General features: G+C 35.4%; 1 protein-coding gene across 2 annotated transcripts in view; it reads left to right on the plus strand.

The window, feature by feature from the left end:
• TMTC2 (transmembrane O-mannosyltransferase targeting cadherins 2) overlaps window positions 1-26594 on the plus strand; it is a 381491-nt gene that overhangs the window by 179349 nt on the left and 175548 nt on the right. For both annotated transcript variants that reach the window (XM_081310136.1, XM_081310135.1), the window contains one exon: window positions 14846-15674. In XM_081310136.1, coding sequence (XP_081166262.1) covers window positions 14927-15674 — 748 coding nt within the window. In that variant the 5' untranslated portion in view covers window positions 14846-14926. The remainder of the gene's footprint in view (window positions 1-14845; window positions 15675-26594) is intronic.

Raw genomic sequence — 26594 nt, forward strand, 5'->3', positions numbered from 1 at the left:
ATTATTTAGAGACAGGGTCTCACTGAGTTGCTTAGTGTCTCCCTGAGTTGCTGAAGCTGGCTTTGAACTTGGGATCCTCCTGCCTCAGCCTCCCGAGCTGCTGGGATTACAGGCATGCAGCACCGCGCCCATCTGAATTTTCTGCACTTTTGAATGTTGTTGGTGCTCACTATTACACTGAAGGTGCTTAAGAAGACATCATAGAGGGGACATGGACAGCCAATGCATTTTAACAAGAGAATGTTTTTTTATAAGGAGGTCTTAGCCAGAGGTCCTAGTAAGGTATCATAACTGATTCCTTCCACTTCCCTTTCCCTTTCTCTTCCCTTTCACTGATCCAGACTTACTGTCAGTCATGCACCTGGAAAAAACTTGTTGCTTGTTTCTCAGCAGGGTTCCAAGGGCATGAGCCAGTCAAAAAATGATTGACAACTCAGTCAAAGAGAGTCTGCTAAACCACAACTGTTAAAGCAGACAGAATTCCCATTAGACTTTTGGACTTAGTCCAATGATAACATCTATTAAAACAAGTTGTCTAATCTTATGAGTTAACTTGAAAAGAGAAGTGGATGCGGGGTGAATTGCAAAATGTTTGCACGTGTAAATTCAATTTATTTAATTTTAAATAATTGGGGCATGGCAATGATTAGTGCTAATTGGAGCTGTGTCAGGCTGAAAGAATTATCCAAATATGTTTTGAAGACTCATGAGAGATTTGTGCAGTAAATCTTATTTAACTCTAGGGTTTTTATTGATAATGTAAAAAAAAATCAAAGACACATCTTAATGAAAAAAACACCAACTTTTAACCCAATCTGAAATAATTTGAAATCCAGTACTTTAATGATAACTACAAAGACTAGGCATGCTTAAAAAAAGGAAGATTAATGATGAGAGTTTTAATGACTCTTGAAATAGGTATTTATTAAATAGATAATTATTTTTTAACGAATTAGAGGTAAGATCAAATTTTGGGGTTTCCCCGAAGTCTCAAATTGAGGATAAAACTGCATGATTATGTGGGTTTTACAGTTTTGAGGACTTTTCTGTTTCATAGTCTTCCTGGGAAGTTGCCTTTGAACTCTGCACATTTCAGTTTGCACATATGATCTTTGAAAGGTAGTATATGATCAAAATTTAATTTCAAATATCACATTAGAAGAGGGAAAGAAAGAAATGGGGTAGATTACAACCACACAAAGGTTTCATCTGTTAAGAGTGGTAGCCATCACCAAAAGCCTCCAAAAATCACATATTGCCAAGTTGCTACTGGTAAAGAGCACATATTTTTGGAGAGGCTACCAAAATGGAATCTTAACTAAAAAAAACTTTGTCGTGATTTTATTTGTTCCTAAACATCTAACCAGTAGCCACTTGGCAGCTACATTAATAATTTCTTATTTCTGGAAAACATGAAATATGCAACTAGCTTATTAAAGCAGATATAATTTGAGGGTTAGCCTTTTTGGTGATTAATTCCACAAAATGAAGGTAGTCATTTAATAAATGCATATTTGATGGTGCAAACGTTTGTGCTTTTGGAAAAACCTATTTATTGGCCGGGTGCTGTGGTGTATGCCTATAATCCTGGCAGCTTGGGAGGCTGAGATGGGAGGACCCTGAATTCAAAGTAAGTCTGCCTTAGCAACTTAGAGAGGCCCTAAGCATCTCAGTGATACCCCATCTCTAAATAAAACACAAAATAAAAAGGAGCTGGGGAGCTGAGGATGTAGCTCAGTGGTTAACTGCCATTGAGTTCAATCCCTGGTACCCAAACAAAACAAAACAAAAATGCTCATTTATTGGTAATAAATATTGCCATTAAGGGTTACTGTTTTATCCTTCAAAAGGAAATTTGCCTTCAGAGTAATAAGATGCATGGGCCTGAAAGATGACTCTTCTTTACATAAAAACAAATTATATTTTTGTTCTTTCCCATGCTGTGCATCCCCTGACTCAGTTTTGGTTTGTCCGTTTTTGTTTAGAATAGCTAGATGTCATGGGACAGACACTGTGATCACTTTGCTGCTTCTCACATATTTTCTAGCACCAAAGGGAGCAAACCAAAGAGGTCAAACCAACAAAGATTTGGAAGTAGAGTTGCTCTTTTTTTCTGCAACATTTTAGTAACCTTAACTCTTTTTGCTATGATGATGTACTTCAAAAGTTGGCATGACCATCCATTTATTCTGTTTTCTTTCTGGCGGGGGTCGGGGACAGGTGATGACCTCACTGCTTACTCAGTAAATCCAAAAGTTCCTATTCATCTGACCTTGTGAACATTGCAGTTTGAATCTGCTCTGAATGACTAATAGCTCTGATGTCCCTGTCAGTGCCACAGTGTTGCCTGGGAATTGTTGAATAGTCAAAATCATTGGTTATTGAAGGATTATAAACGTCAGTGGATGCTTTCCCATGTGAAAATTTTCTTTCAGAAAATTATTCTGACTCAGTTGCCCAATCAAGAAAACTAGTGTCACTTTTCATAAACCACTGTGGCATTTCAAGAATAAAGACAAGGTTAAAGTGAGATATGGCTAGATGAAGGGTTGCATATTTGTGAGAAACAGTAAATAATCATTTGTCCATTTGACAATGAACTTACTCCATATTTATCAGAAGACAAGTCTTAAGTACATAGAGCATATTCCCATATAAAAACAAAACATTAAACTGATGCTTCTATGAAAGAACATCTATAAGGTGTAGGTGTGTATTAAGTTGTATTTGCATATATAAAATCTTTTCCTCTTGATGTCTTTTGTATTTTCACAGGAAAACTCCCACACTCATTAAGTTGCTATCCCATTATGATATCTTTGAGAGGAGACTGCTGTATTTTAGCCTCCCCACTGAGTGAAGTCTCATTATAATTTGTCTCTTTATGTTTCCAAAATGCTGGGCTCACATGCTCAACTCATTAATGAGACTGGAAGGCATCTCACAATGGCGAGTTTGTCGAGTTTGTCGCACTAAAGCCACACAGTTAAAAGAATGTTGCAGTTTAATCCATTGGCGCAGGAAATGAATTTGCAGTGCAGTTGCCCAGTTGAGGAGAGATTGATAGAAAAAAGTTCCTTTTCAAAATTAAATTAATTGCAAGCTATTTTAATTTTATCACCTCCCTCCCATTAGGTATATTCTTAAAGTATGGGAAAAGGGATTTAATATAAATCCAAGTATTTTGCTAGTCAGTCAACGAGAAGTGTCTTCTTTACTTTGGTTTAAAACATTTTTATTGTTTTGTCCTTGTTTCTTAGGTCACAAAGGATATTTTCTTCACATATTTTCTTCATAAAGGCTGAATTGTTTTTGTGGCTAACCTGATTTGACCATAGCACACTGCCTGGTGGGAAGTGTTAAACCTCTTATTTTAAGCTAAACAAGATTACTCTGAAGGCTGGCATTCAGGGATTGCTTTTAGTGTAATGGGTTAGGGGCTGTAGCACACCCCTTGCAGTTCTACTAATTGAACTCTTTGGGCACTTCAGTTTCAAATAGTTAGCTCTAGAAAGGGCTTGCCATGGGTACGCACGAAATTGCTAAGTGCTTGATTCCCCCATGTTAAGTTAATGAGGAAGAATGGGTCACCATGCCAACCAAAACACCATAGCAATGGGCTGAGAAGCATCTTTCCCGGGATATTTGCTTCCCATGTAGAGGCTTCTGATATGCTACAAATGCTGCAGAGTGTCAGACAGAAACCAAATAGGATTTGAAATCAATGTGTTATCTCATACAATGCGCATATGCAACTGTGGTTGGTCAACCTGAATTTCACTTCATTCCATTTGGAAGGCAGTTAAAATGTTCATGTGGTGTTTGTTAATTTTTAATTGTTCATTTTTCATTGGTAATAGCTTCCAGTATTGATTGAACAAAGACTGTCTATTTAATTTCCTTTGGTTTCTAAGAGCATGTATTTTAACTTGTAACAACCACTTTTTAAGTGGACTTTATTTTTAGGACAGTTTTTGGTTTATTGAAAAATCCAGAAGACACAGTTCCTGTATACTTCACACTTAGTTTGCCCTATTATTAACATCTTGCAACAGTATCATATATCTGTAGCAATTAGTGAATCAGTACTGATACCTTATTAACTAAGTCCATAATTTGTTCAGAAGTCCTTTTTCTGTTCTAGGGTACTGCGTAGGATGGTGCCTTGTATTTATTTGTCATGTCTCTTTAGGCTTTTTATCATGACAGTCTTCTCAACTTTGATTTTGAAGACTTGCAAGTTTTGAGGATTCCTAGTTAGATATTTTGTAGAAGTGTTTTTATTTCAAATTTACCTGATATATTTTTTTAATGTTTAGTGTGGGTTTATGAGTTTTGGGAGGAAGAACAAAGATGTCTAGTGACATTGTCATCACATCATAACAATAATCTATTTGCTCTTTACATGGCCTATCCTAAATGCTGACCTGAATCACCTTCCAGAGATTGTGTTTTTAGATTTCCGCACTGTTAAGTCACCCTGTGTCTACCCCTCCAAACTCTTTTCATCTTGCATACTCTTTGGGAAAAAGTCATTATGCACAGACCCCATTTAAGTGCTGGGAATTACGCCCCTGTCTTTGAAGATAACATAATTATTTGGAATTCTTCTGCAAAGAAGATTTGTCTCTACTTATTATTTATCTATATGGACTCATGGAATTTTATTGCATATTTTGGGTTACCTTATAATCTAATGTTATTTTACTTATTTTTGTTGTTCAATTTGCTCCAGCTGCAACCATCCCAAGCTCTTGAGGTTGATGCCTCCATCCCATCGATGCTTTGCTTTCGTAGTTGAAGGTGTGTTGAACACCTCCAACCTTTCCTGCACTACAGCTGCCTCTAGGTTTTTCTTTTGCATTTCTTGCCCCATCATTTCACCAAGGAGCTCTGTGTCTTTTTATTGGAAAGTGATATTAGGAACAAAGGTCTAGAGGTAGGTTAAGAATCATTGAAGGAGTAGATGAAATATTTTAAATCAAACAATTATAGGCAAAATTAATAAAAATCTCAGGTGTAATTAAAAAGAATAGATGATCATCTTAGATTTTTTACTTACATGTTTTTAATATTCTAAAAACCTTTCATTGTTTTAAGTTGGTGTTAGGCATGAATAAAGATGATGAGGAATTTTAAATAGACTAATAGTTGCAATCGTAATTGAAAGAAGGAAAATATATAAATTATTGTCCTTGATGATCTTTTACTACAAATTAACCCAAACATGTTTGATATTAAACTTTGATTAAATTTCATGTGTCATTAAATGAGATTCATTTAATATGCTTTGGTACCCTGAGCATTGTCTCCTTTCAAGAGAATATTGTTTAGTAAATAAATATAATAGAGTCTAAATTTTTTCACACATTTTCATGAACAGATTTCAATTTGTAACTGATTTGATCTATTGAACTAAATTATGTATCTAATTGAGATGTACTCATGGTTTCTAATTGTTATTTATACTCAAAGGGAAAGATTATTGCATATTACAGAGTCAGCTTAAATAAATGAAGAATTTCTCAAATCCACAATGTTGAATTTCCTAATAAAAATTTTTATGCCCCCACTCTTTAAATTCTGTCCTCATAAAGAATAGATATGCTCATTTATTGAACTTCTTTATCTCTTTTGAAACACCACATATTAAAATTCTGTTATCTTACCTGTTAGTGTGGGGATAAAAAAGGTTTTAATTTTGTTTGGAGGTTAATTATTAATAAGAAAACCCATTTTTCTTTTAAAGGGAAGCAGAACTGCATTGATAATTTCATTATGGCAAATCTTTGATTAGTCTTATGAATATGACCTGGTAACCATTCCTAATCATATTTGTAGCCATGCATTTCTTCATGTCTTGTGTTCAAAAAATTGTGCTTTTATATTTGGGTTTGGGGGTGAATATCCAATGAGAACTCTTTTGGGAAGAATGGGGCTTAAAAAATTCTGTATTCATGTAAGGAAAGCTATGACTTTAATAATGAATGGTGGATAGAAAATAGATGATGCTAGGTTTTTGTTATGTCTAGATAGTCGAGAAAACAGTCTTATAACTTTCAGATACTGATTTTTATCTACTTTATTATTACAACTACTATCATTGCCAAGGGCTTAATTTGGAATTAAATGAGCCTTGCACTTAAGTAATTTATTCTCATTAGTTTGCCAAAACGTGTGTCTCATGATGGTTTTAATACTCCAAGGCAGAATGTTTACATTTTTCTTTCATTGAAACTAAAACATTCCTTTCAATTTCATTGATGTCCCAGAAAATCTGAGATTTGAAGACAAAATTGAGAATGCCATCATCAATGGCAGTTTTCCATGAATAATGGAGAGGGGAGCAGTTGTAGATAAATTAGTTGTATTTTGAGTCGTTTTTTAGTTCTTTAATCAAAAACTTCCATAGAAGATGATAATCCACAGGGCTCTTTAAAGGCCTCACCACTAATTAATATGGTGAGGTCTTCTCATTAGCTCCTGCTTCATAATTCAGGGCTACATTGGGAAGATTTTGGTGTTTTGTGATTAGTTTCACATCATTTGCTTCTTAAGCGCTGGCTCTGTTATTTTACTCCCATTAGTGTGTCAAAAGAGTAGAAATAAAGTTGTCAGCTGTGAACCTTATATTCTTGGCTGATTTTTAAATGTTGGGCAGTTTCACCAAAACCCTTCTAAGCCAGGTGTGATAGCACACACCTGTCATTCTGGTGACTCGGGAGACTGAGGCATGAGGATCAAAAGTTCAAGTCTAGCAGCAGCACTTTAGTAAGGCCCGTAAGCATCTTAGCAAGATCCTCTCTCAAAAAATGAGAAATGCTGGGGATATGGCTCAGCAGAAGGGAGGGGGAGAAAAAAAGAACTCTAGAATTTTAAAATTAGAAAATATTGAGAGTAGACTGATTTTCCTCTTTATTTTAAAAAAGGAATTTAAGAAAGATGAAGATAGTGGAACTTAAAATATTAAGACTTTCACAATGTCATTTTGTGAAAAAATATGTGAACTGAAACATGAAGAAACCCTGTTCATTCATCAATTGGTATGAAATATGTTTGATGAGAATTTTTTTTTCTTAAGCATGCAAAAACTTTCCCAGTTCTAATTCTGCTTTTACAAAGAAGTTGCAGTCAGGAAAATGTTCCTATGAACATATGTGATGTCTTCAGTCTGTGCTTTTTATGAAGGGAGATATTGAGAGACAGTGTGTATATGTGGACAGGTAAAAAGGCTCGTTTCTATATGATGACAGTCAAGTATTTGGTAATGGTGCACTGAAGTTTTGTGCAGTATCATTATTTTATGAATCTTCATGAAGGGAAGTGTAAATTTTATGTAGCAGGATTAACTTAAGTAAAAGTTTGAGGGTAAAGTTAGTTTAAGAATCCTTTCTTCAAATGTCTACAAATGTCAGGCTCTGTGGTACCCTCTGGGGTTTCAGAGATATGTCCCCAGTTTTTGTAGATTAGATCTAAAAGCAAGCTTTTACGTGGTATTGAAATTTTGTAGCCCAACCTGTGTGCATTGTGTGATTTAATTTTGTCAGCTTGAAGGATTGTCTAGCAAAATTATTATAAGTATCACAAAATAATTGTAGGTAGTATTAGGAAAATAATTTTTTCTTTACTGTCAGAAACTTGAAATAGCTACTATAAATAACAAAGATAGAAAATGTACAGGAACTCATTTATCAGATACTGTCTATACCTAGAATGTAGATTTGTTCACTTATTATTTAAATATTGTTTCAAACAGTTTTTCACCACATAAATAGAAATTTAAACATATTGGTGTGTCAGATCTTTTAGGGGTGTGTGTGTGTGTGTGTGTGTGTGTGTGTGTGTGTGTTTGAGGGCTGTGCATAGATATAGGTACTCACAAATTCTAGGACAGTTTTGTCTCTTATCCATGAACCCATATCCCTATCTCAGAGATATCATCTTATGTATAGTTCTTGACTTGGGAAAAAAATGCCTTGCATACACACATAACACACACACACACACACACACACACACGCATTTATGAATTTTTTTTCTTGAATGACCTCTATAATATGCATATTTTGTAGTATGATTTCATACTAATCATGATTTGGTTCATTTCTCCTAATTGCTATAGTATCTATGTGTGTGTGGTATCTTCATGTTATATGTAGTTTTTTTTCTTTGAATTGCCATATGGATTCAAATCATATGGATAGTCTATGGCTTATTTCTTATGCCCTATTGAAATTTTTGGCAGTTTCCTTTTTTTTTTTTTCTTCTTCTCCTTTTCTTTGTCTTGGTACTGGGGATTTAACTTGGGGACATTCTACCAGTGAACTCTACCCCCAGTCTTTTAAAAATTATTTTTATTTTAAGAGAGGGCCTTGATAAGATGTTGAGGCTGTTCTTGAACTTGCAGTCTTCCACTTTTGCCTCCTAAGTTGCTGAGATTGCAGGCATGCACCACCATGACCAGCTCTTTTTTTTCCTCATAACAGTTTTGCATTAGATGTCTTATACTTAGACTTGAGAGATTTTACTAGCATGTATGTAGTAAATGCACATTATCAAATCATGGGTGAGAAAATTTTTTTATCTTACTATATACTTCCAAATTTCCCATTAAAACTGTATAATTTGTACTTTCCCAACAATTAGTGATTGTTCCTATTTTGACACAGTTTCAGTGATATTTGTTTATATCCTAGTATCTAATTTTTTCATCAATCTTTTTGAAATAAATTTATTTTTTAACTTTTAAATTTTTATTAACTAATGAGATTGTGTGTCTTCATAGAAGTTTATTGTAGTCTCTGAATTTTCTGTCTTTATATATTTATTCATTTATTTACCCATACTGCAGATTGAACTCTGGATCACTTTACAACTGAGCAATATATCCAGTCCTTTTGGTCTTTTATTTCGAGACAGAGTCTCACTAACTTACCCAGGCTGACCTCTGTTTTGTGATTCTCCTATCTCTAAGTCTCTGGGATTACAGGCATGAGCCACTGTATCCAGTTCTGTTTTTATTTTTACTTCCTTCTTTCTGTAGTGTTATTTTTGCTTTTGTTTTTTATAATTAAGAGATTCTTTTTTTTTTTTTTAAATGCTGGAAAGAAACCCAGTCTTTAGTGTATTGGAATAAGACTTGGGTATTTCAACCCTGAATTCTACTTACTCTCATGGCTTCAGTGCCTTTTTAGCCTGGCCACTCTGACACTCTTTTATTACATTTAAGTATTTAATTTGTGCCAGAGCCTAGGTGAAAGCATTATTTATGTTTTATTTTGGTTTATTTATTTTAAATGAGGAAAACACACCTTAAAACTGTGAAATGAAAGTCTGAATCTGACAACATTTTTAGTCTGTGCTAAGAACTGGACTTGTACAGATATGGGGAATTATTCTCGGCTTTGTGAACAGTTGAATCCAATGGAAATTTTAATAAGCAGAAGTTATTCACTTTAAAAAAAAAAACTTATAATTGATATGGATGGACCTTCACATTTAAAAATTGCTATCTAAGACACTGTGACTCTTTTCCTTCCTCCCAAAGTTGTTTTTTTTTTTAGACAGTGCAGAATGTGAAACTCCAATAACAGGGTTTCTCATCTTTCTTATGACAAATCTACATCCCATGTGTCAAAGACTACCTGTTATACCCAGCAACCTTAACAGTGTGTTCAAAGAAACAATTATGATTTGTTAACTGAAAAATTGTAATTTTGCCTATTACTGTTATGGGGAGTCGTGCAGAAAGCACTCTTAAGTATGAATTTCAAATCAAAAGAGAGCTTTATTTACTCGGCCAGGGACTGTCACCCACCACAGAGACTTAAGCTCTTTGGGAGGACAGCAGCTTCCTGGTCTATCCAAGGAGAATATAAGCACAAAAACCACAACTGAGTGACTTGCTTATCATCATGTAATCTAGCCAATCATAGAAATTAAAACATTAATAAGTGGGATCTGTGGGCTCTAGGCAGGATTGGAATTTTCCAGTCAGCAAGCAAGCGATAAACAGAAGCAAAAAAAAAAAGCATTAGCTTTGCAGTTCAGTTGACCACAGTCCTGGGTTCAAGCAGGTGCTAGACAGTCATATCCTGAATTTGGGTGGAGGTCAGCAGGGCGAGAATTTACTTCAAAGTCATGTAGATGCAGAGGGGCATTCAAACCCAGGATGTAGCTCACCAAGACCACCACTGCATCCTGAGTAGGGTACAATTTGTGGGGTACAAAGTATAGAAAGACAAATTTTTTTATAAGAAAACAGCTTTCATTTCAGTTTCTCAGAAACAGCTCTTGTAACCGTTTTTTATAGAAGGCAGCAAAGTGGAGTCTTAGGCCTGTCTGTGACAGTTCTTGCTTTATAAATAGTCTTATCTCATTTATCAAAATCTTATATTTGTAATCTGTAGTTTTTACTAATAACTTACTTTTTACTAAGAACTTTTTACTTTTTACCAATAACTTACACTCATTGATTGTATTTATCAGTTCATACCACAACATTACTCCTTGTCAAAAGTTGTACTTAGGTCATGTTTAAGTTCGCCACCCTTTGAAATCTCACCTTTGTTTGGCTTTTGCACCTTTTTAACTTTCAAGGCTTTCTTATCCACTTTTTGGAATGTCCATACATACATCTTTGATGTGCTCACCTCAGGAAAGCCAGTGCTGGATCAGTTTGATACACCAACAAGCACAAAAGATGTCAAGGCAAACCATGTGGTTAATTAGCTCCTGGTCTCTGCTCAATAAAAGTTTGTTAATTTAATTCATGGGTTAGAATATATGACTAAGTTGGAAACTAAACATTTTTAATGCCTTAAAAACAAGATGCAAGAAAAGAAAGATTGTAGGATGTGTGAATGGGATTAGAGAGATTGGGTTATCAGAATCCCTGTTTTTATAGGTGATAAATTTTATAAAATTTTATGAGAGGACATTAAAGAGATTTGGAAATTGCAATTTAAAATTTAGGCCAATATTACAGGTAGTAGTACATCACAGGGCTTAGAGTCTCTTCTATTGTAAACATTTTAACATCAACCTTACTCACTGGTTCAGTTTCCCTTTAATAGTGGCATTTATATAATCCTTATAGATCTCACCATTCAGTTAGAATGAATGGATGTGAAAATTTAGTTTCAGAACTTTTAGTACCTATTCATCTTAAATATTATGTCTGTTGAAATGGAAAACTGTTTTTGAAGTGTTTTCAAATATAAAGTATTATACTAGTAAATATTAGCATTTTATTACCTATGTTCATTTTATATCATTTTTGTTTTCTTAAATAATGGGTAATATTTATTTTCTTACTCTTTAAACATTGTTTTTAATTTTCCATTATTAAAAATTATTTTGTTGGGGCTGGGCACAGCAGTAGAGTGCTCGCCTAGCACATGCGAGGCCCTGGGTTCAATCCTCAGCACCACATATAATAAATAAAATGAAGGTATTGTGTCCAACTACAACTAAAAAATAAGTATTTAAAGAAAAATTATTGAAGTCTAATATACATTGAATACAGTACATAAGTCTCAAGTATTTAACATGATTTCATATATATGTACATATATAAATTCAAATATACATATATGTATGAATCACCATATACATAAAGATATATAACATTTCCTGTATCTACCTGCAATTTTTTTTTCATTTCTTCTTTTTAGATATACATGATGATAGAGTGTATTTATACATAGTATACATGCATGGAAAATAAATTCCCATTCTTTTCTATAAATTTCCATGTGGTTTTACATGATGTCCACTCTTAATAAACTTAGACTTTTATATATTTTCATTAAGAAGTTTTCATTACTTAAATCTTTGTTTCGTAGTTCACTGTATTTTCATATTATTTCATCATTATAATCACTATAATGATTTCAAACACATCTTCAATCCCAGTGTTTCATTTTGATGATTATTAAAATTTAATAAAGGATTAAAGAAGTTTTGTTAAAAATTAATAAAGTAGTTTTGCCTGAGGAAAGGTTAGGTAGGTTCTGTTTTGGGAAATAAAATCAAATTGCCTCATTATTATGGCTGACTTCATCTAGAGTTTTAGGACTAGGGAAGAACTGGACCACATTGACCTTTCCCAAGTGGAGCTTTTGCCTTTCCTGATTTCCAGTGTTTTTGTAATGCTTTTTCTTTTCCTCCTTGCCTCTCCACTCACTGCCACCATAAGGTAATCATAAGGTATAATAATAGAACTGTCTTGTTCACACTTTGAAAAAATGGCTTTTTGGTCCAAATTCAGTTTCTTTCTTTTTTTTTTTTTTTTTTTTTGAGGGAGGGTACTGGGGATTGAACCCAGGAGTACTTAATCATTGAGCCATTCCCCAGCCCTTTATATTTATATTTTATTTTGATACTGAGTTTTGCTAAGTTGCTTAGGGCCTGGCTTAGTTGCTGAGGCTGGTCTTGAGCTTGTGATTCTCCTGTCTCAGCCTCTGGAGCTGCTCTGATTATAGACCTGCCCAACCATGCCCAGCTAGAATTTGATTTTTTTGAGATCAGTGTTCTATGACCTATGATAGCTTATCTCATTTATTTTTATCAAATGGTATGTTTCTCCCTTGTGTAATCTAAAAAGACTCAATTATATGACTAATTGAGTTGACCAAGATAGAATTTCTAAAGAATGGTTTTGTGACATTTTATTTTTTGTGACATTTTATTTGTTTTCTGAAATTAAGAAATTCTTGAGCTTTTCTTGGGTAGAATTTCAAAAGAGCAACTGAATGGTTTGCATTAGTTCTTCTTAGGTTGTAATGAAGCTATGCACCATATCATTTTGCTAAGATAGACCTAGAAGTTAAAGATTCATGGTGGGCAAACATGATCAATCCTTCTACCATTAAAAATGCAACCTAGTGTATGGATTTATGTCAAGCAAAAGTATTTGTAAAACGCTAAGACAGTTAATGTTATGAATTTAGCATTATAATCAGATTAACACCCAGTCCTATTTCTTAGAAAACTTGTGGAAATTATGAACAAATTTATTTCTCATTTTTATCTTTCTGAATTTTTGTCTTCTAAATTCCTACCCCTTCACTTCTTTTGTACTCAGAATTACATCTCCTAAAGTAATTATGGAAGCAAAAAGGAACATTATTACCTAAATTGGGGGAGGGGTGAACCAAAAACATTCTCAATGAATCACAAACTTTTGAAAACAATTTTTGGTAGAGAAAAACTTTCAAGATCTTAGGACAAGACCTCACTAATGAGTTAACATTGGGAAAGTCTGTATAAAAAGGTCAAGGTCAGGGGGGATAGTAGGGGATAGGAAAGGCAGCAGAATACAACAGTCACTAATATGCCATTATGTAAAAACGTGAGTGTGTAACCCATGTGATTCTGCAATTTGTATTTGGGGTAAAAATGGGAGTTCATAACCCAATTGAGTCAAATATATGAAAGATGATATATCATGAGCTTTGTAATGTTTTGAACACCAATTAAAAAAAAAAGAAATGAAAACTACAAAAAAAAAAGGTAAAGGTCATTGTGTTGCTCCCATTTTTAGATTTTGGACTAGAGAGGACAGAAGAGATGAAGGAAATGGGCAGAATTGGAATGAATTTTGAAGTAGAGGTTGAGAGGGCTTGATAATGAATGGTATGTGGAAGGGAGGTTCCGAAGGAGAAACTGGTTACATGGTTTTACCATTTTTCTGAGGGTAGGGATGGTTGGAGTAAGAACTTTTTATTAGTTTGGTGAAGGTGGGAAGTCAAGCATTCTGTTTTGGGCATTTTGAGTTTGAATATTGAGAGTGAATGTGCCTATAGGCAAGTCAGTAAATGACAACAGAAGTAAAAGGGGATGAAGGTGAAGTCGTGAAAATCTTAGAATTCATAAAGAGGGTTTCAAATGTTGGATTCCACCCATGTCAGTGATACCAAAGGGCAGCCAATGGAAGGCTGGCCTGTAAATTCTGCAGGTGCATTCAAGACCGTGAAGTGGAGACCAGCATAGACAAAATGACATGCTCTGACTGCCTTAGATCTGAGCAGAATCCTGACATGCCCCCCATTTTTTTGCCATGATTCTTTGTCCCCCCCATAAAAAATCTACATTACAAAATTAAAGAAGACAGCTATTATGTACCTACTATATATTATGCAGTGAAAGTACTATGCCAGTTGTGGTCTCCTTTTGATTGGACACCAAGTCTGAGATGGTAATACTTTGAACCCACTTCTTAGAGGTTGATATATAGAGGTTTTGGCTATTGGAGTTAGAAAACAACAACAACAACAAAAGGTACCCAAAGTTACATACAGACCATGCCTGTAATCTCAGTGATGTGGGAGGCTAAGGCAGGAGGATCAAAAGTTTGAGGCCAGCCTCAGCAATTTAGCAAAGCCCTAACAATTTAGCAAGTCCCTGTTTCAAAAAAATAAAATAAAAAAGTGGGGGGTGGTGGTGTAGGGATGTGGCTCTGTAGTTAAGTATCCCTGAGTGTAATCTCCACTACTAAAAAATTTAAAAAATAAATAAAAAGATGGGGGGGAGCTGAGGATATAGCTCAGTTGGTCGATTGCTTGCCTCACATGCACAAGGCCCTGGGTTCGATCCCTGGCACCAAAAGCAAACAAATAAATGTTATATACAAAGTAGGATTCCATAGTCCAATTGTTTTTTAAAAGATAATATGTCCCCAAGCATCTTTAAAAGGAAATGGAAATGAAGTCCCATACTGGAGCCGTGATCCTATGCATTTACTGTCTATTTAAAAATGTATTTCATCTCTTACTGTTAAGTGAAATGTCCCCATGCTGTATTGACAATGATCTTTATTTTTCTCCCTCTCTTTTGGTTTCAGAGGAAGAACTTGTCTCTCTTTCTCAGCATTAGTTTGTTAACTTTCTGGGGGACCTCCCTTTTGGGGGCCCGCTTATACTGGATGGGAAACAAACCACCAAGCTTTTCCAACTCTGACAACCCGGCTGCCGATTCCGATAGCCTGCTGGCTCGCACGCTCACCTTCTTCTATTTGCCAACCAAGAACCTCTGGTTGTTGCTATGCCCAGATACTCTCAGCTTTGACTGGTCAATGGATGCTGTGCCTCTGCTCAAAACAATTTGTGATTGGAGAAACCTACACACTGTGGCCTTCTATACTGGACTCCTCCTCCTCGCCTACTACGGATTGAAGAGCCCAAGCATAGAGAGAGAATGCAATGGGAAAGCTGTGACCAATGGCAAGCAGAATGCAAATGGACACAGCTGCCATTCAGATGTGGAGTACCGGAACTCAGAGATTAAGCCCAGCTTTGCATCCAAAGTAGAAAATGGCATTAAAAATAATGTATCAGAGAGAACTCAGCTCCCTTCTACGGAGAACATTGTTGTTCTGTCTTTGTCTTTGTTGATAATACCCTTTCTTCCTGCCACAAACTTGTTTTTCTATGTCGGCTTTGTAATTGCAGAGCGAGTATTGTATATTCCTAGTATGGGCTTCTGCCTCCTGATTACAGTGGGTGCCAGAGCCCTTTATGTCAAAGTCCAAAAGCGGTTTCTCAAGAGCTTGATTTTTTATGCTACAGCTACATTAATTGTTTTCTATGGACTCAAGACCGCGATCAGGAATGGAGACTGGCAGAATGAGGAGATGCTGTATAGGTCAGGGATAAAAGTAAACCCAGCTAAAGGTAATATTTTATTTTATGCTTTTGCCTGGGCAGGTTAAACTTTCTACTTTTTTTTTTCCTTTTTACTTGTTACCTTAAACCCAGTGTTACAGACAAAGAGATCCTTTTTATGTAATGCCTATATCTTTCATTATTTTTTAAGAGATGTGCAGTAAACCCATTTAGAAGAATATCCAGCATTGCATATTTGAAATAGGGAAATGTTTTTCCGTGTTTCTGAAGAATTAGGATTCATGTTCTTTAGAAATATTGAGTGTCATCTGAATTTCGAAAATGCTTGGTTTCCGCATTTTAAGATACTGCCATTGGCTATATCTTTCATCTGGTAATAAAAGTTATCTCACGTAAGAATGTTCTAGCTCTTCTGTTTTCTAAGGATTGCCTGAGGAACTGCCAGAAGCATTGGAGGTAAGGTTCCCTTTGAATCTTGGAGTTGTGTCTCTAGATGTCACTGTGCATACTAGCTTGTGAGGGTCACCCCTACCTTGTAGAGGTTAAATAACAATTCTTCAGTCACTTAGGGAAACCAAAGTGACTGATTTTTCACTATATAGAGAGAAGATTGATTAGACCTTTCTTGGTAAGCTTTTGGTGTAGGAAATTATTTTAGCAAATCTCAAAATCATTAGCCAGCATAGAAATTAATTTCCTTTAAAGCAAAAATAAATAGTCAAAAGCTGTTACAGTGGATTATTCTGGCTTAGGCAATTTAAGTGGTGATGGAAACCAGATAATGATTGAATGAAAATAAGTCTATCATTTTAGTGCAGAAATATATCACAGTAAATATTGCCAAATAGTGTTGTTCTACATAAGTCAGTTTTTATTCACCCTTTACATTATGGCTGCTTGTACAGAATTTGAACTAGGGTTTTTCTCGTCATTCCAATATAATTCCATATCGGTATTCAAATTCCGAAGGTGGAAAACTGTTCCAAATGTATGAAATGGCCTGCTGATATATATTGGGGTATGTCCAAAGATCTAGATACCCAGAAGCAGCTTTGGCATCCTTGTCTGATTGGCACAAACTAAGTCAAGAAGTTCAGTAAGCAAATACACATTTCTTTAAGTCAAGGAACTAATTGTTGGTACTTATAATGCTTAATAGATTGCAGGGATTTTTAATGGAAAGTAGAAGCATTAAAGTTGAGCTAGGGCATAGCATATAATTCCTCAATTCTTTCTGAAAAATCATTGCCATGTGCCTTTTCTAGGTAGTGAATACTATAGAGTTTATTGAATGTCTGAACCCAAGTCTTGCTCTAAAAATGTTTTACAAGTCATTTTTGCAGAATGCTTTCCAACTGTTTTTTCTTCACTAGAAGATATAAGTATGCAGAATAAGTTTGTGTTGCCAATGTATTCTCCTTTGGTTTAAAACAGATACATGGCAAGGAATAAAACAAAATCCCCAGCATGTTATTTGCATCGGTGTTATTTTGAGGATTTATTAAAAATTTTTGTTAAATTTCAAGCTAAGGTAATGTCATAAAGTGTTGAGATAACAAGGACTTAAGTTAGATAGAACTGTATTCTTTCATGTGACAATCTAAGCATGTGGCAGTGCAGAGCTGATAAGATGGCGCCGTGGGTTTTCAGGATCTGTGCTCCTTGTTTGTTCCCTTGCCATCTCAGTGTGTCACCCTGCCCATGTGGTCCAAGATGTTTCATTATCACATCAGCACTTCAGCTGTCAGGAAGAGGGGGGAGAAAGGACCAACTGTGGGTGTACCAGTTCTCATTAGGAGCATGTCACCTAACTTGCACGTACTGAATTTGCTCACACACTGTTGGCCACATTTAGCTACAGGGAAGGCTGGGAAGCCAAGGATCCAGCCAAATTTGATTACTCTGGAAGATATTCAGATACCAGAATGTAATAGCATCTCTGTCCCAGAGTAGGTGAAAGCATTTTGTAAATTTGTAGGTATTTTTCAGCATTATTTACTGATATTGCTTTTATTTAGGATTTTGAATATGATATTTTTGTGACATGATTAAAATGTTCATTTCTTCATCTGTTCACTCCAGTGGTTATTATGCATTTCCTTGTTTTTCAAGATATTTCTAAATCTCTTTCTTTCTTATTTTTTTCTCAGTTGTAGATGGACACAATATCTTTATTTATTTATTTTTATGTGGTACTAAGGATTGAACCCAGTGCCTCACACATGCTAGGCAAGTGCTCTACCACTGAGCTACAACCGCAGCCCCTCTAAGTCTCTTTCTTGACACTTAAAAAGTGCTATAGTATCTAGGCATTCCAGAATATTATTGTTAAATGAATGTATGACAAATAACACAAGTCCCTCAAGACATCAAAAATTGAATTCCTGAAACTAGCTGTCCCACAAGTGCACCAGCCAGCTGCTTTGCTTGCCATCTTTGATATCTCACTGATGACAACTCCAGAAGCTGTGGCCCCAAACCTGGGATTCATCTATGCCTCTTCTCTTCCCTTTCCACCACCACATCCATTCCATTAGTCATTCCTCTCTGCTCTGTCTACAAAAGTACATCAGGAGCTTGACCATTTTTTTACTACCTCCAGTACTACCACCGTGGCTCAAGCACCACCATCTTTTACTTGGAGTATCATCAAAAGACTCTAAGCTGATCTTGTACCTTTTATTTTCCACCCTTTTAGCTTGCTTGTAATTTTTTTTTAAGTTTTGAGGCAGATATGATGTGTAGTGTAGTAGGGGTTGAGGAGATAAGGTTTTATGTTAATGTGGCTCGGAACTGAACTGTATTTAATGTCTGCTATAATCTTAGGTGGCAGACGTGTCACATTCCTCAAGTATTCTTTTGTTTTGTGTCCCTTTTTGCCTTTGAGCTTCCTTAAGGACTCAGTTTATATTTTTCATATCTCTAGCTGCAATCTTTTATTATACTGGAGCCTTGTGGGTATGACATAAAGTGTGGCAGAGGTGTTCTGTTATCTCATGATTAAAGGTCTGCTTCTCTGGGATGTGACCTTCACAAGTGCTTCTTGGATTTCCCTCTGTACCACTTCTAGTTGGAACCTGAAGGCTAAAAGTGGCTGGAGAAGGTGTCCTTCTTCCACAACTCTGGCATAGGGCTTTGGTAAGTCTTTCACTTAGAGAGTAGGTATTTGTATGTGTAATGCTTTGGGTATATTTCATAAAGTGTATACTACCCCCATCCCACCCACTGCTGCCTTGCCAGACCTGGGAAAGCATTTTTCTTCTTTATTTCTTTTTTTTTTTTTTTTTTTTAAACAGTGATGTCTAAAGCAACTGGTAAAAATTACTAGTTAATTGTTTCTAACAATTTCTATCTTCAACAGTTCCTGCTCTGGGTGAGCTCACCTCTGCCATGACTCTGGATTTGCCTGCCTCTCCAAATCTCAGAGTGGCAGTGGCCCTGTGACTGCAGAATGCTGATGGCTCCAAGAGGAGTCATTGATTTTCAGTTAGTTGAGCTGCTGCTGCTTATAAGGATAGAAGTGATGACTTCCAAGCTCTTTAATGTCTGAGTGGAACCTTTGCTTCTGTTGTTGTATCCCTTGGGGCGACACTGAGCCAGCACTCCTGTGACCCTTTTGAAATGTGTCAGAGTATGTGTGGCATCCACTGCCTCAGTCGTTTACTGGCTTTCCATTTCTTTCAAAGCAAAAGTACACAATCAGGGATAAGACCCTGTACACCTACTAGCCTCTCTCCCATTCTCCACTCCAGGCCTATCGGCTCCTTTGATGTGCCTTTTATATGCCAGGCCGACTCCTAATACAGAGCTTTTGCATGCATAGTTGATTCTTTCTGTTATGTGGTTCCCCAGATATCCTCCCTCACCTCCTTTTGCTCACATTATCATGACGTTCTTTACATACAATTGTGTGCTGTCTTATAGAGTACAGCTGCACACTACCTCTGCTTTTTGGAGCATTACCAGTCCTCATTCCATTTCTTTATTTTTCTCATAGCACTTATCACTATTGGGCATACTGTGTTTCCTCTACTTACGTGTTTATTGTCTGAATGCCTTGTCGGCATACAGTAAATTATAAGATGCAAAAGGAAGGGTTTTCTGCATTTTAAAGAAAAATGCCATATATGTACTAATGACAGTGCCTGTTACAGAGAAGGCATTCAGCAAAGAATATGTTGAATATAAATGTCAGTGATTGTTCTTCTTAAGAAGTTCATAGTCTGGTTAGAAACAGAATGTACATGCATGAAATAAGGCAAAAGTGTGAAATATGTTGTGGATGTACCACACACTGAGGGATGCTTCATAATAGGAGTGATAGAATTAGTAGTAGATCTGGTTTTGGATTCCAGGATTTCTTTTCATGACATATGCTTTCATTTTGATAAAAACAAAACTCTTTCATTCCAGGTTCCTAAATTTTTCAATTCATAACACGCTAGTAATAATTCTGGCTATAGTTACTTCCGTAGCAATTATGAGACTGGCAGCAATCTTCCTTAAGGGCAGATTTTTTTTTTTAGTTTATTATGTTATGTGAGCACAGCTAAAGATTAGAAACCCTTGAAAGCCAGTCTTTTCTGAAGATTTTCTGAGATTACAGACTAGAGTTAGTTTAATTTTTTCCCCCTTTTGAAAGCCTTTGCAGATTTTGAAGTACTTCAGTCTATCATGAATATGATTTTAAGCCTCATGAAGCATTATCCATTAAAACTGCTGCCTTCAGTAATGGGTCCTGTAGACAGCTGCCAGTCATTAACTGATTGGATGCAAATGAGGATGGGGAAAGCCTGTCATAGTGACTATGCTGCTAATTTATGGTTAAATCTGGATAGTGGAGAATGATAGCTGATTTAGACTATGTAAACCACAAGTCCTGTCTTATTATGTGGTTGATAATGTCAGGAAAATACTAGACATACTTGATTACTACAGTTTGCTGATTTCACCATGACTCTTTGCATTTTTGTGCTTAGCAAAGAGGAAATTTTCTGTAATGACTGCCTTAATGAGTAAGGCATATTGTATTTGAAAGGGTTTTCCTTTTTTCTCCCTTCAAGACATTTTGTAAGCCATATTGATTAATAGTTGTTTGATAAGAGCATTTATTAATCCAGATCAGTATGATCACTCTTCTTGCTTGGCTTCTGGCCTCAGCTAAATATCCATGTGTCCTTATCTCTGTGGAATTTGGCACCATTGATCTCTGCTGTTATGTCTCTATGCAGTTTTGACTGTCTCTCATTTCACATACCGCTGTTTTTTGTGGTTTGTACCTTCTCTCTCAATCGATGTATTCTTTCAATACTGTTCAGAACCTTCCTTCACTTTTCCTTCTCTATAGTGTCTATGGCATTGCCTGGTGTGTGTGTGTGTGTGTGTTTGTGTGTGTGTGTGTGTATAGTGAGTGGTAGTGGCAGGGAAGTGGTGTCAATAAACATGTCATTGTCTTAAGTTAGATTCCTCATGACCTCATGTCTGTTGGGAGAATTCTCTACCTGGGTGATCTGCCAGCATCTCAACCTCATCACCTCTCTTCTCTAAAATAAGCTTGTTATAAAATTCCTTTTTAATTAAGGTCATAATCACAGTTTAACAAAGTTATTATGATAAACAGATCAGTGAGCACATAAACATAAAATAGAGTGATAGCATATATGGCAGCATATCTGGTGTGCTAAATGAACTTTAAAAATTAAGTTATAGATTCATAATTGAATCAGTTCTCTTAGAACAGTTCACCTTGGAGAACATCTTACTGGGTTTTTGACCCACCCCATCCCCAATCCCTCTTTTTTTCCATTACTGAGGATGAACCCAGAGCCTGGCAAATGTTAGGCAAAGCCTGAGCTACATCTCCAGCCCTGTTTTATTTGTCCATCATGTCTGGCTCTGACTTTCATTTTTTAGATGTTTGGAAGTAATTTTTTTTAAAAAAATAGTTAATAATGCCAGGAGTGGTGCACACTTGTGATTCCATCCACTCAGGTGGCAGGAGGATTGCACTGCCAAGTTTAAGGCCAGGCTCTGCAACTTAGCAAGACCTATCTCAAGAAAAAGTCGGGGGTGGGGGGGACTTGAGATGTAGCAACAGTAATGAGCTCCAGGGTTCAAGTGCCAGAACCCACAAAAAAGGGGGAAGGTTAATCTAAGGAAAATTCATGAGCTAAAGTTTGTTCTTCAAGCCTGTTTCTACTATAAATTTGTAGATATAAAAGATGTATATAATATGGTGCACATATTCACAACTCTCAAGGTAATTACTCAAGCATGCCAAGTTTATCCCCCAATGCAAATGACATATATTACCTGTTTACATATTTTAAAAAAATTGTTTCAGCTCTGCAATGTTTAACAATTTTTCTTTCTGCTTGATTACTATAAAATTGAGAGTTCTAGTTCTCTTTCAGTTTCATATGGTTTCAAATTTCAAGAAATAACTGTTGAAGAAATATTATTTGTTTAGGAAATAACTCAAAATTGGGGATAAAATAGTCACAGAGGTTCCATATAGTTTCTGTGTTTCTAAGAATGAAGTGGCACATACATTTTTCTATTGTCCCAGCACTATGAACTGTGAGTAAAAAATACCAATCCATACAAGCTCAATGCAGATAACTTTATGGTGTCTTATAATAAAGTGGTTAATATGCTGCTGATTCTAAGTCATTGAGATTACCCCTAACAAAACTTCTAAGATCTTTATTGACTTTTGAAAAATGTCAATCCTAATCCTAGTGTTGTCTTAGATTATACTTAAGAAATGTTTATGCTCTGAAGAAATTAAGACTAATATAAGACTAAATTAAGTATGAAATTAAATTATCATTTTCCATATTAGTTTTTTGTTTCTTAAAATGCTTACTCATAAAATATATCAATCAGTTACACCATTCATAGAAAAATGTGTTTTCAGATACATATTTGCATAAAGAATAGTGCTAAAACAGGTACCTATTTAATAGCCTAAGAGTATTACCAGTGCCTCTGAAGACCTCCTTTTTCTATACCTCTCATGACAATTTTGTTTTGATTCATTTATTTTCTTTTCCTTAGTGTGTGTTAGATCCTCCATACAATGTTAAATAGAAGTGATGACAGCAAATAGTTTTGTTTTACTACTCTTATTCTTGTCTAGAAAAAAGGGTTTTGACACTTTGCCATTAACAATGTGCATTTTATGGTTTTTTATGTATATCACTTTTATTAGTAAGAGTTTTTTCTTATTTCTAGTTTAAGAATTTTTATGAATTGATGATAGGTTTTTGCCACTCAATATATTAATTTAATGACATATTAGTAGATTTTCTGTTGTTGATGCTGTTTTGTACTCCTGGAATAAACCCAGGAATTGGTTATAATGTATTATTGCTTGTAATTCTTCTAAATTTGTTTTTTGCCTTTACTTTTCAGTTATTGATAGTTCTGTCTTATAATAGCATAGTCTGATATTGACATCATGTGAGGGCTGGCAATGTAGATCAGTGGTTGAACACTTGCCCAGCACCACACACATGTGTGCATGTATGTGTGCACCTGCACACACCCCCACACACAGAAGAAATGAAATGAAATCAATTGACATTAACCTTAAATAATCATTGTGGGATCACTATCTTTTTCTGTTGTTTTTGTTCCTGAAATATTTTTATAACAAATTGGAATTAGATTTTTCTTCTTTATTAGGCGGAAGTTACCTGTAAAACTAGCTACACTTGATGTTTATAAATGAAATTTTATTCTATTGATTTAATTTCCTTCCTTGTTTTAGAAATAGTCATATTTACTTTGGGGCTAATTTTAGTAACGCTTCTTCCTGGATTTTGTTCAGTTTAACTGGTATTTGAAATCCTTTTGTACAAAGTTATATGTAATATTTATGTCTATTTTGAAATCTTTACTGCAGCTGTAGTTTAAGACCTAGTTCTGCTTTGCACTCTTTGGGCATGTAATGTTGTATTATATCAGATTTTTTAATGGTGGTGTATGTATAAAAATTCCAAGGAAATTTATTTTCTTTTTTCTGTTTGTGTAAATTTGTTGGACAGATAGTACACCTACCTTCTCGTTCTCTGGGCTTGTTGTTTCTAATTCAGCCACTCAAATCTATTTCCTTCTGGGGACCAGGGTTTATGTAGCTTCTATAATCCAACCTCCCACTTGCAGCCCAAACCCTAGCTCACCATGACTTACAGGTACATGTAGGTGAATGGCAACTCCAGAGTCTGTTTAATCTTTCTAGATTCCCACTCACATGTAGTTTATAGACTTCAGGATTGCTCCTGCTTTTCTACTAATTAATGCTTTTGTTCAAAAAGAGTAAAATATTTTTCTATGTAGCATTTTTGTAGTTTCTGTGGAAGGATCTATTCTCTGGACATCAAACCTGGCTTGTATTAAGGAATGGCTAGTTGTGTTAGGAGTAGTATTTGAGAATGGAGTTGTTTGTTGTGGATCATAGCAGCTCTTTTGAAATTTTAATCTTCCAACAAAACAAAACAAAGCTGCTACAGCAAGCAAAAATGTACGAATATGAGTACTAGTGTATGCAAAAGGAAATTACAAGTATTGGACTCCTATAAAGCACAGAAGGGTAAAATATGTTCATTTCTTATTGTAATGTAAAACGACAGATAATGTCACAGAGCCGGTTTCCAAGATGACTTTATTTTGTTTCAGCCCACCCCCATTCCTGCGCCTCTCTCTCTCTCTTTCTCTCTCTCTCTCACACACACACACACACACACATATACACACACACACACACACACACACACACAAGTCTATTGTGATAGTGGATTTAAAAGAAAATTACAGGTAAATATTGAGGGATTATGGAGGAACTGAGATATTCTGGTTGAAATAGGTTGGATGTGGAGGCATGTTTATGTTTAATTCTGTTAAGAGAATTTTTATCCTTATGCATATACACATCTTTCTAGCTTTGTATATCAGTTCTAAACTTTTGTATAATTTTAAAAGTATGAAGGTTAACATTCAAGGGGTTCTAACAGGAACATGAATGTTTGTGATTACTAAAAATTAAATAATTTTCAAACATACAAAATTTTTATATTAAGGAATAATACTATTTTCCAAGTAAGTAAACCATATGCAGATTTGGTGAAATAATAAAGAAACACATGCACTTGAACATACACACGCACACCTTCTTGAGAGCATGGCTATATGATAGGCTTATTTGTAAGGAATATAATTTCCATTACTATTATCTGCCATTACTATTATGATGTTGGGGGCACTGAACAATCATTCAGCCATTTTAAATAGAATAATTTAGTACCTTTGTGCAAAACAACATTGGGTATTATATTAAAATATCAGCATTATTATCTTTTTAGAAGCATTATATTTATGTGTGCTAGTCAGTATTTCATTGCTGTCCAACATGCCTGACCAAACAACTTAGAGGTAGAAAAGTTTAAGTTCATAGTTCTGGAGGCATAATCCATGGTCCATGGTCTCCTGAGTCCCTTGCTCTGGGCCTGGAGAAGAGAGAAGAGGCACCAGGAACAAAATATAAATCCAGAGGCACACCATCAGTGAGCATACTCTACCTGCTTGGAGTTATCACCCACTTAGTCCATTCAAATTTGGAGGGACTCATTAGGTCCCTCATAAGGTTAGTTTATAACCTTATCTTTTCACCTCCAAACATTCCTGCATTAACAAAGGAGTTTTGCAAGGACACCTAATTTCTAATCCATAAGAAGGTACATTCAACCTTTGAGCAATTTCTGTCTAGAAAATTTAAGTGTAGGGAGAGAGAACTGGGTTAGTTAGTTAATCAGAAAGTCACCTGAGAATCAGGTTTTGACAGCAACAAGTGAGTGAGGTGACAACTGAAGACATTTCTTTGTAAGTTGCATAGAATGAAGAGGAAATTTACTTTCTTAGGATGTTGGGGGCACTGTATATTGGAAGTTAAAGTTTGTGTAATAAGAAGAGATGGTCTAATTTTTTTTTTCTGGCACTACTTTTCCTTCCTTGGGATAAGAATAAATTGCTCAAACGTGTAGATTATGAGACCACCAACAAAGACTACAAGAGCAAGATGTTTTGATGTTTTCTGCTTTATCCATTGACTTAATCTCCTTGAGCTTTATAAATAAGCTTTAGTAGTTTTCAGTATTGCAAATACTTCATCGGTTTTGGAATCATCTGAATATTTTCTAAGGAAGACTTCAAGTCACGTTCACTTTAGTGGCTGAGATTGAATAGATTGTCCATATTTATGTATATATTGAAAATAAATTTAAAGTAGAAATGAGTTTCTGGGCTTGTATAATGAAAACATTAGCATATTAATTACTGATTTTGTACAAACCCATGTATTCTGCATTTTTCTTATTGCCAATCACAGTGATATATTTAAGAATACTTTTGCTCTCGAAATGCTATTATTTGGAAGGAACAATACAGGACTTAAAAATATCCTGTTGTTACTCTTTAGGACAATGATTTTGAGATACATCGAAGGCAGTTGATGCAGTCACTGAAGCATTTCAAGTGCTATACCTCTGCTTTCTGTGATACAGCTCCAGCATAAGAAGGCTGTATAGTGCTTTGGTCAGAGGACTGTCATACTTTAGTGTGGCTGTTTCTCATTCTCAGCTCATTCTGAACTTGAGCTTGGAGTATAAATTTATTTTTGAGGTTTCAAGTAGAAAGGAAAAACTTAATGAAGTATATCCTAATCCCAGTTCTGAATATTTGGTAGGAAAATGTGGCTTCTCGTGGATTTTAGTCATCTTGACTTGTAAATTTTCTGAATAACAACATTATTTAAGGCTCAATGGATGGAATATATGGACTTAAATTTCTAAGATCACACAGTTAGTTAGTATTATTAATTAATAATAGAACTATGTATCCAGTCGATGTTTTTGGTGGGGGAAAAAGATACTTTTATGGCCTTTGGATATTCCCTGTTAGGACTTAATC

The sequence above is a fragment of the Spermophilus citellus genome (assembly GCF_964194105.1).
Source record: "Spermophilus citellus genome assembly, chromosome: 10".
NCBI lineage: Eukaryota > Metazoa > Chordata > Mammalia > Rodentia > Sciuridae > Spermophilus > Spermophilus citellus.